The sequence below is a fragment of the Ochotona curzoniae genome, unplaced genomic scaffold (genome assembly GCF_017591425.1).
Source record: "Ochotona curzoniae isolate NIBS_2020 unplaced genomic scaffold, NIBS_Ocur_1.0 scaffold_2453, whole genome shotgun sequence".
Classification (NCBI taxonomy): domain Eukaryota; kingdom Metazoa; phylum Chordata; class Mammalia; order Lagomorpha; family Ochotonidae; genus Ochotona; species Ochotona curzoniae.
Genome location: NW_024467094.1, coordinates 29,016,594 through 29,036,043, shown reverse-complemented (window position 1 = coordinate 29,036,043; position 19,450 = coordinate 29,016,594). Strand labels below are relative to the sequence as shown.

The following is a 19,450-nucleotide window of genomic DNA, read 5'->3' as shown; positions in this document are numbered from 1 at the left end:
TTAACTCAACAACATCTACTTCTTTATTTCTCCCAGAGATCTGAAATCGAGGGTCCCACCTGAAGCTCGCAAAATTTGCCCAGAAAATCCACCATGCTCATCTAAGTACACATTTTTTTGTGTGTGTGGAATTGATTCTTTGGTGTCCAAAACACAGACCCGGAAACAGTTTTCTGTTTGTTTGCCTCGCTCACTTCTAAACACACGTACGTTAACTTCCATTACTGCTGACAGAAGTCACGTGCCTTTATCAAAGGGAAATACACCATTTGCGCAACAGCAACGACGCAGACAACTGCCTCAAGAATCAAAAGAAAGTGAGATAAATACTTGTTCGCGTGCACAGAGGTGTGAAGGTGTGTTTACTCACAGACCTTTATGAAGAGTCATTTTCATTATCTTTGTGTTACAGAATAAAAGGAATCACGTATTCTAACTCCTTGATGTGATTTTTGAAAAGCACATCCAAAGCAAGCAGTGGGCTTGGGCCCATGAATAGCAGGGAGGCCAATGGCTGCCCCCACCCTCAACTGTTGAGCTATGATTTCTTTCAATCTACTAGGGTCCCGTTGGTGCTAGGGTTCTATGTAAACGTGGGTACCCAAGGCTGAGCCTGCGAGGGATTGTTAACATTTCAAGAACAGCTGCCTTAGAAAATCCACCTCTCTCCCCAGGTTGTTGGGAGGATTCTACCTTAGATTTATCCTGATCCGTGCCGTCGTTTACCTTGAATCCCTGCATCATTAATTCACAAACTGCAGTAAACATTGTAAGAAGCACAGTTTATTCACTCCGTGAAACAATTTAATTAATACACTGAAATCAATGCTTATTCCAGACTCACAATGAGGAGGGTTTCTCAAACTGACTGGTGAACAAACAATTTTTATACCTCCTGATATAGTCCCTTGGGGGTACTCAGCAAGACTGAGATGGCAAAACGAGCTTTATAAGTAATATTTTAGGGGTATACTTCAATTCATTAACAGAAAAGCCTTTTCTGTTAAGAACTCTTGTAACTTCTGAATGACATATCATTAAAAACAAAATATGAAAGGGCCTAGCACAATGATTCAGTGGCTAAATCCTCACCTTGCAAGTGCTATGATCTCACATGAGCGCCAGTTTGCATCCTGGCTGCTCCACTTTCCCTCTATCTCCTTGCTTATGGTCTGGGAAACCATAAGCAAATAGAGGATGGCCCAAAGCCTTGGGATCATGCACTCACATGGGAGACCTGGAAGAGGCTCCTGGCTCCTGGCTTCTGGCTTCGGATTGGCTCAGTTCTGGACATCGTGGCCACTTATGGGAGTGAACCAGTAGACAAAATATCTTTTTCTCTGTTAATCTGCCTTTCCAATAAAAATAAATCTTTTTAAAAAATATGGAAAAAGTGGATAAATCTACAACTCTAATTGGAGATTTAGCCACAATCCTCTAAACAAATAAAAAAGAAAACCTAAGATATAAAGGATTTGAGGAATACTATTGACAAATCTAAGAACAGTAGTAAAAGTGCATCCAATAACTACTTTAGCAATACCTGCAGCAAATATACACAAACTAATCATTTCTAGGCACCAGGGGAAATCGCAACCAAGTCCAAACAATCAAAACAATATAGACTATGTGCTTAGATTATAATGTAATAGGATTAGACATCTATAAGAAAAAAATAAGTTAGAAGTTCCTAGAACCAATAAAAGAGATGAAGGTAAAAACACCTGCCTTCAGAAAGGATTTCTAGATAACACGGAAGTGAGATGAGTTAAAGAAAATGACCCAACACTAGACTGGAATTACGAGTTGTGGTGAAAGCAATACATTGCAAGTTGGGTGGGATGCTATTAACGTAGTCTTCAGGAGACACTTCTTGGCTCTAAATATATTTCTTTTTACAGATCAGCATCCAGTGGATGAAAGGGAGCAGAGCAAATGAGTCAAAGCTCCCAGGAGCGGTGTCAGGAGAAGACAAACAGGTAATCAAGAAGAGTGTCCTCATGTCTCCTGTGCACTGGACACACTGCCCCCTGGCCAGGTCCCTACTGGGACACACTGTCCCCCAAGGCCTGCTGGGACATGCTGCCCCTGGCCAGGTCCCTGCTGGGACACACTGTCCCCCAGGTCCCTACTGGACACACTGCCCCCTGGCTGGGTCCCTGCTGGGACACACTGTCCCCCAGGTCCCTGCTGGAACATGCTGCCCCTGGCCAGGTCCCTGCTGGACACTCTGCCCCCCCAAGTCCCTGCTGGACAAACTGTCCCTGGCCAGCTCCCTGCTGGGACACGCTGTTCCCCAGGTCCCTGCTAGACACACTGCCCCCTGGCTGGGTCCCTGCTGGGACACACTGTCCCCAGCCAGGACTCCGAAAACTGCTAAGCCTCGTGTCTTTATCTGCAGAATGGGGGTATCAGGTAATCCAGAGTATGAGATGACATCCAGAAAGCACCTTTATCATCCCCTTCCATACTCAAAGCTCCTAATTGTGACTTTGGCACCATGAACTTGAAGACAAACCCATCTAATCAACACAGTCAAGTTTCATTTTTCTTTCAAATAGCTTCGTTTAAACTATATTTGGATCTAAAATCTTCCAGTCATTGTTATTTTTTAAAAACAACTCTCTCTCTCACACACACACAAACACAAACAAGCATTTCTCAATTTGGGTGTGAAATGCTCGAAATAAAAATATTCACTAAAACCAAAACAATAAAAAATAAAAACACCATGACCAACAAAAGCAGATATTACTCATAACCTTACATTTAAATTAACCTATACTTTAGAACATGAAAGTAGTGTCTAGAAAGTTAAACATAACAATAGAAAAGACAAATTATCTTCATTTCTAGACTCATCTGTGTGCTTAGTTCACCTTTCAAAAGAGCCATGAAGTGGAAAATGGCCACTACTGGTATTTTTAACATGTCTATAATTTATTTTAGATCAGCAAGTATAAAATTATCCACTGTAAGATGTTCAGTTTTCATTATTACTATACTCCAGGCCTTCATTCTTCCAAGTCTGCTCCTCATTTTGCTAGAGAAACCAGCACCTTCCTTGACCTTTGACACCTTGATGCAAAATTGAGCTTCAAATGCATCCTCACCTCTTTCCAACATGCATTCAACCCTTTTCTTAACTAGAAAGTATTATTATAACGATATCTTATTACAGATTTCAGGTTTCTTCTAAAATATTTTTTCTCTTTCTTCCAGAAGGAGTCACTATACTCTGTTTATTGAACAATCATGTTCCCCGACCCATCTCCTAAAAGGACTATACACAAAAGGGACTCCTCATTACATGAAGGAAACAAGCTTACAGATGCATTACAATTCATTGCACGTTTTGGATACTTAGAACAATCAGATCTTGAGTTTCAGTTAGTACAGTTTCAGTTAGTGTACAGCTAGCGTATTCAATTTTTCCTACTAACTTCACTCTCCCTTCAATACTTGGAAAGCTGTTGTTGTAGCTTAAACACCTCAGTGTGAATCCTTGTGAACGAGCCCGCCTGTCCCTGGGGAGTGGCTCTCCTGGGGCTGGCGGCCACCTCTGCACCCAGGGCGCTCACAAAGGGAAAGGAGAAGGAACTGCTCTCCTCTCCATGCCTGGCTTAGTCTGTAACTTTGGTTCTCCTTTTCAGCTATGCACCTGGCCAGGTCGCCTACTTTTCTCAGTCTCTTTGTAGTTTAAACAAAAGCATGACCTAACCAAGACATGCCACATGGTCACTGCTTCTCGCTCCTGAAGTCATGGGCGAATGGGTCCGACTCCAACACTGCTCACGCTGGGGGTGGAAGCCAACAAAACTGGGGACACTTTAACATTTCCTAATAAAGATAAAATTCCCAGTGTCTGAAGAAGCTGTTGTTGCCTGGAAGATTAAAGGAGAGCATTTTTTTGTCCCTCAAGGATTGCCTTACTGCTTTCATCAGAAAATGAAGACATTGGTTTTGTGAGGGGTTGCCTCCCTCCGAGATGGTCAGTGCCAGGAAGGCAAGGCTTTGTCGCGGTGTATTTCACGACAGCTTGCACAGAACCTTGATAGGAACCTGGGATCTCTATGTAAGTATTTGTTCACATAATGAATATGTAGAATATCCGTCAAGCCTCTCTGATGGCGAAGTCTAATTAAACAGGATATAAATAAAGTTTGCTCAAGATTTTAACACCTTTTATGACCCTCTCTGTAATGTCACAGGAAATTTATTTCCGAGGGAGGGAGACACACATCTATTGTGCCTGTTATACGTTGGGCTCTGAGGCCCCAGGCCAGAGTCAGCACTTTGTAGAAACTCATATTTAAACATTACTACATCATCTTCCAACCACGCTCCTTACACATAACTAGACTGACTCTTATCTCTATCAATGATTCTAACGCTTGGGAAATTCTTTCAACTTTTGTGCACGGGACTAAAACCAAAAACCTATTAGGTAAAAATTCAATATTATTAATAGAATTAACTCATCCTAGGGAAAAACAGTGCAGAACCAAATTTCCCTCCAAAGACTTTTCCAGATGTTATACTTATCTTTATCAAAAAACTTCAACTATTTTACATCTATCTTTTTAGCCATATCATTTGTATCTGTATAGTGTTTGCCAAAATGTACGGGCTATAAATTCATTTCCTCTGATAGCTCACATGTGGTAAGAACAGGTGAGGGGTTAAGAACAGAAGTTCTAGAAACAAACTTCAAGGGGTAGATCCTGACATTGCCACCTATTGCTATGTGACCTTCACTAACAACTCTCCTGGTCTCAGTTCTCTTCTCTACAAAAGGACAATCCTACCACCAACCTCGAGGACTAAGTGATGGAACACGCCACGTGGGGGAACACAGATGTGGGGTCCAAAGTAAGTACTCCATGGAAGCTACCTTCAGAAGTTTTAACTTAGAGATAGTGAGGTCTCAAGGGAGAGTCTGCACCATGTCTCTCTACAACATACATCCTCAGGCAGCCACATACTTTTAAAAATTCCTTAAAAGGTTTGCTTACAGACTTCGTTTTATTTGCAAACTACTTCTTTTCTTGCTTCTCACCTCAGTGTTATTTGCTTATGGATGCCTTTACAATATCCCTTCTTCTATTTCAGGGGATACCATATTGTGGGCACTGAGAGCAGTTAGAAATCTGTAAGAGGTGCCCCAGGCAGGGGTCTCAGAGGCTTTCCCAGGAACAAGGTACAGAAGTATTAACTTGGGAGGCAGGAACATGCACTTCCACTTAGCAGTCCTGAGGGCTTACTCATGGTGCACCAAGTTACATTTGGGCAAGTGGGAAATACCAAGTATGTGACCTATAGATTAATGAGGCACTGTTGTTCTAATTCTGTCAAGCACTAGATTAATCAAAAACAAATGAAAACTTGGTTTCTTCGTGTTTTGCACTGTTAATTTTCCACAATGCTTAATCAGCTATCAATGTAATTATTAAGCTGTAATTCAAACAATGTTTTTAGTGTAATACCTGAACCCACATGCAGATCTTGCAAGCCTTGATTTTTTTTTTTAAGTGTTGGGATAACTGGGCCCGGCGCGGTGGCGCAAGTGGTTAAGTCCTCGCCTTGCACGCCCGGGATCCCATATGGGCGCCGGTTCTAATCCCGGCAGCCCCGCTTCCCTTCCAGCTCCCTGCCTGTGGCCTGGGAAAGCAGTTGAGGATGGCCCAAAGCTTTGGGACCCTGCACCCGCGTGGGAGACCCGGAGGAGGCTCCTGGCTTCGGATTGGCATAGTATCGGCCCGTTGCGCTCACTTGGGGAGTGAATCATCGGACGGAAGATCTTCCTCTCTCTCTCTCCTCTCTGTATATCCGCCTTTCCAATAAAAAATAATAAAAATAAATCTTTAAGTGTTGGGATAACTAATTTGCTAACACACAAAGACTCAAGTAAAATCAAAGCTTTCTGAGCGATTCAACCACGGTTTTGATCAGGAGGTCATTGACTCAATGAAAGGGAAAAAAATACCAACCATCCAGAGAACTACAAAAAGGGAAATTAACAGAGAAGATAAGAACGGAGGAGGAGGGAAACAGGGAGTATGAACTCTTGAAATTTGGGAGAAAAAGAAAGGGAAAGATGACAAACCAATGGAGAGGAATCAGGACTATTTTCCCAATGTTCTTCTCAGTTCCTAAGTGAATAATTTGTTCAATTCAATGCTCAGTTCAGTAGCATCTCCACCTGCCCCAATGCCGCCCTCACCACTGCAAAGGCACCGGAGAGACTGATAAGGAAAGCCTGCACGTCTGAGACCATCTAGCCTTCTGCTCAGGTGGCTGGCTGCCAGCAGAGGCAGAGTAACCACCCACACTGGGGAAATCCGAGCCTAAGCCAGACCCTGGCAGCCAGCAGGCTGAAATCTCCATATTCACACATCTTATCTTAGAAAGTCACGTATACTTCACATTCCACTCTATTGCATAACATTGTATTTTAACATAAAAACAACATCCATCACCACTTAACTCTTTCACTCCTCTCCTTCCCAAACAGTCAAATAAAATTAATGCTTCAGGAAGATGGGTATTGAAGTTCTTGCAGCTTTCCCTTTCCCTTCAACAAGGCCAACATGGTCAGGGGTTTGCAAGAGGCACAGGTGAAATGCTGTCTTATGATATGATGAGTTCAAGAGTCTCTGACAATACACAATGCTTAATAATCCAATCACCATGAAAGTCCTAAATCTCGTGCCATTTAGTGAAGCTAAGAAATCAGAAAGAATAGTAGCCTGTCCCTCCACCATCTTAGAAATGCCCTTACAGCCTTGGAGCTCCCGTTCTTATAAAAGGATCAATAATGATGTCTTCAAGCTACAAGATGGAATTAGCATTTCTCTAAATACATTAACTTCAGAAGTATTGAATTACCCAGGAGGATCAGCACCACAACCCAACCAACAGTTTCTGCTTTGCAAGCCAGTGATGATCAATGCTGAAAACCCACTGAGGGCTGCCAGACACAACATGACAGAAGGCAAAGGAGTCAGGACGCGAAGCCACCGATACACCATCAGTACCCCAAACCCAGAACTGGGACACTCACCCTCATCCTGGTAGTCAGACAGAAATGTTGCATCTGCAGGGATCGCTGGCCCACGGGCTCCGCTGTGGTTCTCATCAGAGCTGTCCTGTCCGAGGTCTCCTCCTGAGTGGCAGGACAGACAAGGTCATCCTTTGGGTACTTCTAGATCTCCTTTAGGATTCTCCTCTCTCTCTCTCTCTCTCTCTCTCACACACACACACACACACACACTCACACACACCCTGCAAGAATGTCTTTTATTTGCTGAACATGGCAAACACCCATGACTGTAAGAAACACATAAGTAAGTTCAAGAACCAACTTGCCCGGATGGGACATTTCCCACTCAAATAACTTTTCTCTAGAACTTAGGAACTGTCAGCTTAGACCAGGAAGACTTCTTGCTACATCATGCTTCAGGAAAACCCATTTACTTGATTCTGTGTTCACAGATACTGTATCTCCATTAATGGCAACCTCTACCCTGAATGCTCCTTTATATGTCCCAGTGAAACAGGAGGACACAAAGGGTTAACCTACCCAAGAAAACCAGCAAGGTCAATATGCTTTCCTTTGACAACTAAGTAAAAACAGAGGGAGAACTAGACTTTGCTGAATTCTATTCCTGCTAAATCACGACTTGTTTTGCAACCCTAATGAAGTTCTCTCTTTGTAATTCTGCTTTACAGCTTGTACAGCCAACCTCTTAGGAATTCTAAAAGCCCTAAGAAGGTAATATTTGTTCTGTAAAATGACTTTGATAAAAGATAATGTATACACAATACTGAATTATGCAATTAAAACAATGCTAATCCCTTTTGGGTGTTTTCACCCTACATTGGATTGTATTTTGTAGAAGTGGTCCATGCTATTAGGATATGTTAAAAGGTTCAGGCGGAAGATGCTAGCTCATTTGGAAACCGGAAGAAAAGGCTCTGCGTTGCTAATAGCTTTCCTCAAAAATCCTCCAAACAGAGGTACAATCTGCTGGTAAGAGGACACCAACAGCTGCTTAGTTCATTGCACAGGCATGAAAAGGAGATTTTCAACTGAATTTAATATTATCTCAAATAGCAATTTCCAAAGGAAATCACCAGTGTTAATCTCAGTAAACACTGTAGAGTTTTGGCGCTGGAATTCAACTAGGGAGCAGTGAAACCAAACAACCTACATAGAATCTGTATTGCCTCACTTTAAAGGTTTATTTCCTACAATTAAGCTAGAAGGATGGTGAGGATATAAAACGAGAAAAAGAGAATGGCTATAGCCTTCTCTTTCCATAAATTAGACAATCGTATCTACAGTCTTCTGTGGTCCATGTCCATAACTGAGGTGAACACCTGCAGGCGCGGACCTTTATAAATAAACCAGTTTACTATGGAAAAGAAAAGTAAAAATTCTAAATACCTCATGCAACAGTTGTTGGTAAAAGCCAGGAAAAAAAAAAACAAAACAAAACTGTTCTCTTTTTATGAGCTTACTGATCACACCACAAAGCTTAACAGTGGTGTTCAAAGCATCACCCTGTAATTGCCATCATAAAATTTCTCAAATACTGGACTGAGGGTTAAAAAATGTTCAGATTTTACAACGCTACAAATGCACAAAAAACTCATCGTAAGCTAAATAAACTGCTCGACTGGTAACCTGAAAGTGAGCTACAAGGCTGGAAAGAATTTTTGAGTTGCATCAAAATCCTTTTTTTTTTAAAAGGAAGGGTAGTAGTTGGGGTTGCCAAGTCAAAGTTCACATTTGCAGGATTTACTAAACATCATTTATCAACTGTCCTCCTGATTGCAAAGCCTCTTGTTTGCTTCAGGGATCTGCTGGACCTACCATCAAAAGCAGAACCCATTCTCACACATGCTAGCAGACCAGAAATGGCTTTGGCTGTATTGCTTGATGCATTTTTTAATCTTGGAAGAATTTTAGATTTCTGTTGAGTATTGCGAAGACAGTTCCAAGAGCTCCTGCAACCCCTCCGCCCAGCCCCCCAATACCAACTCCCTCTGGGTAGGAAGTGGGTTCTGCCACAACTCAGAAATTAGCCCTGCTGCTCTGCAATGAACTCAACTAGACACTGATGTGGATTTCACTCCTTTTTTTTTTTTTTTCCAGAATCCAGCCCAGGATATAGCATTGCATTTACAGCTTATGTTTGTAAAGTCTTACCCAAAACAACTGCCTAGACTTGGTAAGCATTTGTTTTACTAACATGAAACAGAAAAGTCACTCCCATGTGGTTCCCTTGGCTTCTGAGTACAGTTATCCAAGGTGGGCCCTCACAGCCAATCCTGGGCCAATTGTGAGCCTGTACACCTTGGTAGCCATTAACAAAGGCCTACAGCGCAGTGTGGCAGAACAGGACCTGGGTCAATACTGCAGATGGTCATGGTGGGGAAAACATCTAAAACAGCACTTTACACTCAAGCACAATTAGTTCCTGATGATGGAGATGTTGTTTAAGTGTTTTTATGACATATCAAGTGGCCCAACTCCCTTGGGCACACACAGATATCAGCCTATAACACTACATAAATAGACAACTCCCGTGTAATTAAAATGATTACAGCTACTCGAGATGCATGGGTGAAAAGTTTTATAGAAGCATCAGCCATTACCATAGTCATTTTGGATTTAAGTTAAGAACATCATTTTTTCCTTAAAACATACTGCACATGTGTTCTCTGGATACATCCAGAGCTCTGACCATCAGGGTTCCAAACGACCCTGACCCTAGTCCAGCAGGATCCGACACAAATGATCACAAACTGGAGTGACAGACATTTCCACTCAGCAGCTCCACAATTAGGGATTAGAACTCCATCTGCTTAGAGTAGTCCCCCTCACAAGCAAGACCCTCGGTCACTGGAGACACACTTTTCCCGTGCAGCCTGCTCAGAATCAATACATTTCTATACAGACATATATTCTAACACACCATATCTCCATTAATCACATCCACTCCCTTCAGTCCTTTCTCTTTGTATTTCTAAACGAGATCTGGGGAAACTGAGCTCAGGGTTCACCTGCTATTAGCCAGTAATTTGCCCCTCCATCCTAAATGTCATAAGAAGGGGTCACTGGATACACTCCTTGGTATATTCAGGGGCAGGTCCTCCAGCGAGTCTCCTGGGCAGACTCACATGGAGGGTGATTTTTCTATTGTTCTTTGCTTGGAGTCAAACTCAATTTCATGCACGCTCCATAGAGTGTTAAGTTGGGAATTTCTGAGGGTTGAAATGGAAAGATAAAGTATCTTTGTGTCAGGTGTAAGGTAATTATTTGCCAGGGCTTCTGTGCTATTTGTTTTTATTCCCTGTGTTTTCATTAACAGTTAATGAGTTTCCCCCCTTAATTCTGAAACAATAGCTTGGCCACTAGAAGTTGGTTTTTTCCGCCACAGACTCAACCAGCTGCTGCTGCTCCATAAACTTTATGGAGAAGTGAATTAAACTGTGAAAAACTTTCATTGACTAATTCAATTCCAAATTAAAATTGGGGGGAAAAATGAACCATGATGATGATCCTTTGTAACTATTTTGACTTACAGCAAACTCGCCTCATCCTGAACTTGCAGCTAGTGTAGAGGGACAAAAAACAAGCCAAGAGGACAATTTTATAAAATTAATGAGAAATGACAGCAGCTGAAGCATTTTTAAAAACTGCAAATATGATTTAAAATAACAGGCTCAACTTATAAATATGATGGGATTTCAAAATGTGAACATTGGAGTTAAATTTGTTGTGGTACAAATGCTTTGAAATCTACTTTTTTTAATAATATGCATTTTTCTTGCATGTTTTATTATCACTTTTTAGAAAGGTTTATTATTTATTTTTAATTGGAAAGTCATATTTACAGAGAGATGGAGAGACAAAGATCTTCCATCTGCTGGTTCACTCCCCAAGCAGCCGCAACGGCCAGAGCTGAGCTGATCTGAAGCCAGGAGCTTCTTCTGGGTCTCCCACGTGGGCCCAGGGTATCAAGGCTTTGGGCCGTCCTTGACTGCTTTCCCAGGCCACAAGCAGAGAGGGAGCTAGACTGGAAGTGGAGCAGCCAGGATATAAACCAGTGCCCATATGGGATCCTGGCGGATACAAGGTGAGAACTCTAGCCACTAGGCTACCGTGCCAGGCCCTGAAAAGATGTTTTGAAGACCCCCATAAGCTTTCTTACTCAATAGATAAAGGCTCGATTTTTATATTATATAAATCATCATCTACTTCTCTTCTAATTGTGAGCTATATTCTAAAGACTTTATTTGTACTGTTCAGATGGAAAGGTTAAAAACTTTGTAGAGTTTCCTATTACTTCACCATGTACCTTTGGATAACCTAAGGAAATTGAAATTAATGTAAAATCATGACTTCCTACTCTATTTAATCTTTAAGAACCAGGAGACACACAGCTGCCTCTTTAAACTAATAAATCTTCACTAGGATGCTATAAATAAAGGTCCTTGATCCAAATCCAGTTAGTTTCCATGCTTGACAGCATTAATAGTACCAGATTTTCATGGGCCAATTTAATAGTAACGCAGCTCCCAAACCTGAACACTAGTAATGTTAGCAAAACTTCTGCTTATTCCTCCAATAAATGACTGAATCCAAGAACAGAGAAAGATATTGAGTTCAGGTGTGCCCATGTATGTGAAATATTACTCACATGTAAATACACGATTGAGCACGTCTGCTACACCACAGCTGAAGTGTTCTCCATAGATCCATTACACATTATATTCCACATTGCCTGGGCTCATACATTAGAAAGTATATGGTGTTTCCCATACACTATCTTAGAGGCTTCACTGGTTTTTAAATTCCCACTTGGATTTGTGTGGTTAGTTCTCATGATTAATCCATGTATAGTGAAGGTCTCAAATTCTCTGTACTGTGGAGTCTGACTTCCTGCCCCTCACTCTTTTCCCCTTGTACATTTATCCATAACTCAACGTATAAATATTCTTCTTTTCCCTCAAGGCCCTGGCAGTGAGTGTAATGGTACTGAATGCCATTAAGTCCACAGAACAAATGACAGACCAGGTAAGAAAAAGTTTCCCATTTATCATGCTTTTTCAAAGTTGCTGCAACTAGAACTTGAATACACAAGAAGTAAGTTGACCCTAAGACCAAGCTTTTTTTTTTTCCTTAGCTTAGGGTGTTCTTTAATAATTGCATCCCCATGCTAAGAACAACAGACTTTCATTCTGAGAAACTGGCATAGCCCAAACGACCAGAAATTGAACTAGATTGGGCAGAGCATAATCACTTCAATACATGTAAATTCATTGGCCCAAAGCGCACCAAAGCCTAATTATTGGTGGTACGTTGGACGGAAAAATGCTGACAGGAGTCAATGGAAAAGTTCTGTTCTGCCTTGTCCCTGCCACTCGTTTCCTGTGATGCAGTTTTTCACTTTGTCCAGTAGGGTGAGCTGCAGTGCGTAGCATCATTCTAGTTCCTCAGAAAAAAAAGAAAAATGAAGGAAACAAGGAGCCACCACATGAACTCTTCTGTTCCTTCCTCTCATTTCCTTTCAGAAAGTCTCCTTTTTAAAAGAAAAAAAAAAAAAAACCTTGTTACGTTGTACAGAAAGGCCCAAATCCTAAATATCAACAAACTGGAAAGTTGTCAGCAACAAATATAGAGCAGATGACTGGCTACATGACAACACACACTTCATAAACCAACCACAGCCCGCCAGCACTCATTCGAGCTTTACGTTAACACAGTCCATCCACCAGTGTTCTTGGTTCAACTGATATTAAAACAGAACCTGCTGAGCTGGGATCTTTTCAAAAGTGACAAGATTCCAGCAGAATTCAAAACCTCAGGATCTGGTAACAGATGGACACAACTATCATCAAACAAACGTGCTGAGCAGATGGTCACCAGGCCAGCGAAGGCTTGGACTTGCTGGCTCCCAGCACTGTTTTCCCTGGCTCGCTCCAAGTCCTTAATTCTTATTGTGAAGCTATGCAACTATATTTCCAAGTTGCTCTGACTCATTGGAGAAAACCAGAGATTGGAATAATAAAACCATGATAAGCATTTGCTTGTGGGTCATAGCTCTTTCTACGCAATATTTCATTTAATTCTCATTTAATATTTCATTTAATTTCTCGCAATATCTGATGATGCCAAAGTTGCAGGTTAAAGATACTGAGACTCAGAGATGAACTAAGATACCCCAAATCATGCAAATGCCTCCTACATGGCAGAGCCAGAGGTGGACTGCCAAGCTCTCACTCTAATCCATGCAGCTGTAACACCTCCAAATCTGCATACTTTAGAATCACAATCGTTCTTCAAAGGCAATGCATGCTGAAGGACCACCACGGTCTTGTTGTACTAATAGCATGGCAGGTGGTATTAGTGTTTCTTTACTTTAGTTAAGTAAACCTATAACCAAAAGTATAAATCAGTAATATTAGTAGAAATAGTAGTCCTATGGGATGCTATCATTACAGGCAGCAGCTTAACAGGTTATGCCACAATGCTGGCCGCTGCACCCATTTCCTCATGTATTCTAACATCTGTCATGCCCTCAACTGGTATGCCAATGTTCTTGAAGAAACTTGAGAAAAATTGTAAGGTTAGTTGTATTCTAAAACCACCCACCAAAGAGGAGTAAGATTTCCAAATTTTCAAGGAATAAAAGTAAGACAACAGGAGTCAGTTTTGTGGTATATCAGGTTAAGCCACATTCACACGGGTGACCCAAAAGAAGCTCCTGGCTGCTGCCTGCTGGCTACTGGCTTCAGCTTAGCTCAGCCCTGGCAAATGTGGCCATGTGAGGACTGAATTGATAGATGGAAGATCTCTCTCTTTCATTCTCTCTCACTTACTCTCTCTATAACTCTGCCTTTCAAGTAAACAAATAAAAGGTAGGTTGTGTGGGTGCAGGGACTGACATCGTGGCTCAGCCTGTTCAGCTACCACATCAGCATCCCGTCTGAGCACTGGTTTGAGTGCCAGCTACTCCTTTTCCAATTCAATCCCTTGCTAATACGCCTGGGAAATCGGCAAAAGCTGGCCCTGATGCTAGGGGCCCTGCACCCATGTGAGCAATCCAGATGAAGCTCCTAGCTCCTGACTTTGGTCTGACCCAGCCCTGGTCATTGTGACCATTCAAGGAGTGAACCAAAAGGTGAAAGATATCTTTCTCTGTTGTTTTTCTCTCTAACTTGGCCTTGGTCCTGCTCTTCTTCTTAACCTTTGATCTTGGCAGTTGTTCCATATCAGCAGATGAGATTGGTGTATCTCATCTTTAAATGAAAAAAAAAAAATAGTACATGTACACATGGTAAAAAAAATAATCAAATGCTACCAAAAGATCACCAATCAAGATTCTGTTCCCCACTCATACCTACACCCCCTCAACAGAAGTTAATTAATCCTAAAGGCATCCTTCAAAAACCACACAAACAAAAGCAAGCAGCAAGCATGTGTACAACTGTGTGTACACACACTCACACACAACCACAAGCAACATATACACTCACCACATTGTCTTTTTCACTTAGCAATACTCCTTGGAGAACATTCCATGTTACACACACATACACCAAGCTTTCGTGTAGTCTATTTGACTAGTCCCCAGTTGCTGGAAACTTGGGCTGTCTGGAGTGTTTGCTATTCCAAACAGGGCTATAATGAACATTTTTGTGCATAATGTATTGCACAGGGAATACAGATGGTGGCACTATCTGAATCCAAAGATTTCCGTTGCCTGCAAGTCAGCCTTTGTCCTCATGCCTCAACATTATCTACTCTAGAATAGCACATTAAGAAACGCTTTGTGAGAGGCAGAGGCAGATTGAGATAGCATGCACTTACTCTGTCCTCAGGTTCACTCTCTAAACACTGCCTCCCCCCCCACACACACCTGACTTTATATCCTGGCAGGGAGCTGGAGTCAGGAACCAGTGTCAACACTCACACCACACTCTGATCCTTCGCTGCAGGACCAGGCGCCAACCCCCAGAGCCGTACATTTAGAAAAGACACAGAAATCTTACGAAATTTAAACCTTACATGGTTAAACAACAACAACAAAAGGTGAGTATGGAAAAAAAAGAAATCTCTTAGTCTCTTAAACCAGTAGTTGCAAAACAGTCAGCATAGGAACTTAAAAATGCATTTTTCTACTTTAAAAACAAAATCCAAATCAGCAGGCATTTGGGAAGTCAACTATTTGAAAACGGTATCAAAGTCAGTAATTAACTTCAAAAACAGTTTGTGTGTGTATCCACTTTCCCTAGATTAATTTGTATAAAATGTAGCGAATGAGGAAAGGGGGGGCTGCCCAAAGGAAGTGGGGCCAGAAGGCAGCTGTCAGGATTGTTGATGCTAAAAGGTTGGGTCAAAGCCAAAGGCTGTAAGGTTTGTCCTGTGTGCGTTTCTCCCCTACTCACTCCCTGCACGGACATGGAAAACATGCTGGGAGATTTCTTTTTAAAAAGTAGTATAGGTTAGGACATTCTAGGTTCACAACCAACGCCATGTTTATAAAATATCAACATTCCAAGAATAGTGATAGAAAGATCCTTAACGATAAATTACAAATATTGTAAATTCAGACTTTTTCTTACATTTGCAAACACGTCATAAATTTGGACTGTGTTTCTTTGTATAAATCCTACTTAGAACTGTGCTAAAACCTCTTGGCAAGAACGCAAAGAGTAGTTTCATAAATAAAACTTAGTAAAATCACGGTACACTCCATCAATTCAAAAACACTTCTCTTAGACTTCAAAGGAAACACCCGCCCCCCCAGTCTTTCTCTCTCTCTTTTTTAGTGTAAAGATGGTGTTTCTTTGCTGCTTTAATGCTTTGCTTCTTGTAGCTGTCATAAGTACATCCCTCAAGCACGTGATTGTAAGGGACGAGATGTCCACTGGCATTTGTGCTTCCACTCACCGTGACCCAGACATCGCACAGCCACAAGCTTGTAAATCTAACTTCAGGAGCACCCACCAGTGGAGCCACTGTGCATGCAAACCTTAAAAATGCAGACGTGACGACTCAACGCGGCCTTCCACCTGGGTTCCACAGGAGTGGAATACGCATGATCAACATCCCTGTATTTACCTGCCTTGCTCTACTTCAGGACACAGAAATGATACCTGCTACCACTTTACTAAGCGCTTATCTGGCGGCAAGTACCCCTTGTGAGTTATCATCTCCTTCTCACTCACTGCAACTCATAATGACTACGAGAAGCTATTACAGTGCAATCTGAGCGCTGAAGCTTCAAGAGCTTGTCTTGCTTGCGATAGCTCACGATGCTTTTCAGTAGAGGAATTCAGATTCCAATTCAGCCCAGATTTCAAAGCTTGTGCTCTTTGCAACACAAAATGCTCCCTTGAAACAAAAATGTTTAAACAACAATCCACCATTATTCCATGTGTTTTACATCCCAACATGTAAAGTATCTTGTGTATGAAGGTACTGGACCTTGTGATAGGCACCAGATACGAGCATCGTATTTTTAATCAGTCTTCAACCTGGACTTCCTTTTATCGTTGCATTAAGGAGCATTTTAAATACTTCAGCAGGTGTCGGTGTATGCTGATCCTGTTTCACGTTTACACCACGCTGCTTCATCAGTACCCTCCCCTTCCTTCGGAGATGCTGTTTTTAAACATCACAACATCTCTTTCCCTACAATAAGCACTGTTCTTCAGAAACCTAAACAGAATGTCATTGTCACATCTTTAAAAAGGCAAAGTTTCTTAATAACAAAGTCAGCATTCAAATTTTGATTTCTTTTATAGATTTAAAAAATATGTTTAGTTTGTCTGACCCAGGATAAGCATACTAAGTTCATACACTAGTGCATCAATTTTTAGAATTCCTACTAATTATAGTTAACGTGGCTTTACAATAACTTTTTTAAAGGTTTATTTAGTTTTACCTGAAAGAGTTACAGAGAGAGAAGGAGAGAGAAAAACAGAGAAAGAGAAATCTTCCATCCACTGGTTCACTCCCCAAATAACCACAATGGCCAGAGCTGGGCCAGTCTGAAACCAGAAGCTGGGGACTTCTTCTGGGTCTCCCATGTGGTTGTTTCAGGGGCCCAAGTACTTGGACCATCTTCCGCTGCTTTCCCAAGCTCACTAGCAGGAAGCTGGATCAGAAGTGGGGCAGCCAGGACTCAAACTGATGCCCATATGGAATGCTGGCATCACAAGTGGAAGTTTAGTGTATTACGCTATGGCACTGGCCCCTACAATAATGTTTTCTTGATTAACTTTACATGTTTGCTTTTGCCAAGTAAAGTGACATCTGTTTGGAGTGATGGTCAAGATTGGCTGCTTGGTTTCTAATTCAGCTCCCTGCTGGTGTGCCTGGGAAGAGTAGCAGAGGATGCTCCAAATACTTGGGTCCTTGGATATAGTTCTAGGTTCCTGATGTTGGTTCGAACAAGCCCTAGCAGGTAAGGTTTTTTGGGGAGTGTACCAACAGACAAAAGATGCTCTCTCTGTCTTTGATTCTCTCTCTCACTTGTTTGCAACATTCTGCCTTTCAAAGAAGCATTTTTTAAAAAAGAAATATCTATTTACTTTGATATGGAAACAGCTTTGCCATTTCCAAATGAGAGTTCTAAAATACACAATATGGAATTTTTGTTCATATTGAAATATTCTGGGTAATTTTCTCTCCTCTGTATCATCCATGAACATCTTCAAGACGATAAGAAATTTCACTGGCCCATATTGACCATGATCACAAATGTAATATGAATGACCACTGGACAGAAAAATGGGATCTTATTTGCAATATACCCATGGTCAAAAGACTACATTTTTATGTAAATACTGTTATTTAATTTAAACTCTGTGTCCATGATGGAAAATTCTATTTTATAGTCACAAAAATGTTTTTATAGCAATAAACTGAATTTAAAACATATCATTGAAATTTTTGATTAAAATAAAACTGAAAATAATACACTCATTTTAAGAAAGGACAAACTACAGCCAAATGAAGGAAATGGGTTTGCTCAGCGACTCAGCGGCTCCATCATCCCATGTACAGGGCAAAACTGCTTCTGCAGGCCAGACAGCTGGTCAACATCGTGCCTTAGAGATCTGATTCCCGAAATGGTTAAAAAAAAAAAAAAGAAGAAGAAAAGAAAACCCCACAGTAAAGATTCCAGAGGATTTTCTTTGTAACTTCAAGTAAAAAAGTAAACGAAAGTTTTTGAGCAAGCAGGACTTAAATTATCAAGGAAATCTTCACTCCTTGCAGTAAAATAGAAACAAAACCCTTTTTCATATTCCCCAGTTAGAGCTCATGCCAAGAGCTCTTCCACTTAGATCCCTGCTGTAGTCAAGTGCTGCATTCTTTGGGTAGTGTTTTTTCTTTCTTAGGTTTCCTTTTGAAGCGAACATCATTCAGGAAATGGACAGTGGACCAGCAAGAAAAGTTGGATTAAAAAAACGTAAGGACAAGAACTCCTATTCACATGACATTATCACTGATAGAAACCGCTTCTTGCGCCCAGGAGCTGTGCTAGATGCTTGTAAGCATTTGATGAATCCTCAACAGCCTTGCAATGCTGAAGAGCACGGGACCTGCAGTGGGTCTGAGGATTAAGAAGATGTTCTGGACTTTTCAACAGCAGCAATGGCTGCACCACACCGTAATTCACGCTGAAAATCACTTGTATGCTTTCAGGCGGTAGATTTTATGGTCATATCCTGGTAAAGCTGTTATTTTTCAAAATCTGTGCTACTAAAGGGATTTACAGATATCTTTTAACATAAAATATTCTTCTTTCCTGGTTATCAAACCCTAACTCAACTATCTTAAAGAACACAGGTATGTGTTTAGGCATATGCAGAAATTCTTTCACAGAGGGCTCAATCACCTGTAACATTCTAGAAAAGCTTAAGGCCATCAGTTCTGTACTTTCTCACCTCAACCCCAACACTATCTTGCTTATAAAATTGTTCCCCAGTTCTTCTCGCCTATTTTTCTCACTATTCCACATCACCCTACAGTAGAGACCAGTTACTGCTCTCTCTAGCCCTTCTCTGCTCTTCCCCGGTTTCTTGAGTGCACAGTCAGCTAAGAACTGAATAGGAGGGCAAGTTCCTCTCTTCGACTCCCCAGAAACGTCTCTGTTGGGGAGGGATGAAAGGAGAGGCTGGAGAACACATTTCTTGAATTGATCTTTCTTTACGTCTGCTTCCATAGGACCAAAGATTTTGCTACATATATTCAATAACTGCCGGGGAGCAAATGGTTTTCTGTTCCAAATATACTACTTTCTGCTGTTTCCCCTGGTTACTCCCCCTCTTCCCTGACTCTAGGAGGGAACCGGAAGCTGCCCCGCTGGGAGGGTGACTACAATGTCACCAGCACAGGAGGATACTAAAGGGTGGCTTTTGTCTT

At 41.5% G+C, this 19,450-nt stretch overlaps 1 protein-coding gene across 4 annotated transcripts in view; it reads right to left on the bottom strand.

Annotated features, from left to right (window-relative positions):
- The window catches only part of SKAP1 (src kinase associated phosphoprotein 1), a 274,036-nt gene that overhangs the window by 207,116 nt on the left and 47,470 nt on the right, over positions 1–19,450 (bottom strand). For all 4 annotated transcript variants that reach the window (XR_005885936.1, XM_041001236.1, XM_041001237.1 and 1 more), the window contains exon 4: positions 7,064–7,165. Coding sequence is in view for 3 of the 4 variants with exons in the window: in XM_041001236.1 (XP_040857170.1) it covers positions 7,064–7,165 (102 nt within the window). In the remaining variant the exon portion in view is untranslated. The remainder of the gene's footprint in view (positions 1–7,063; positions 7,166–19,450) is intronic.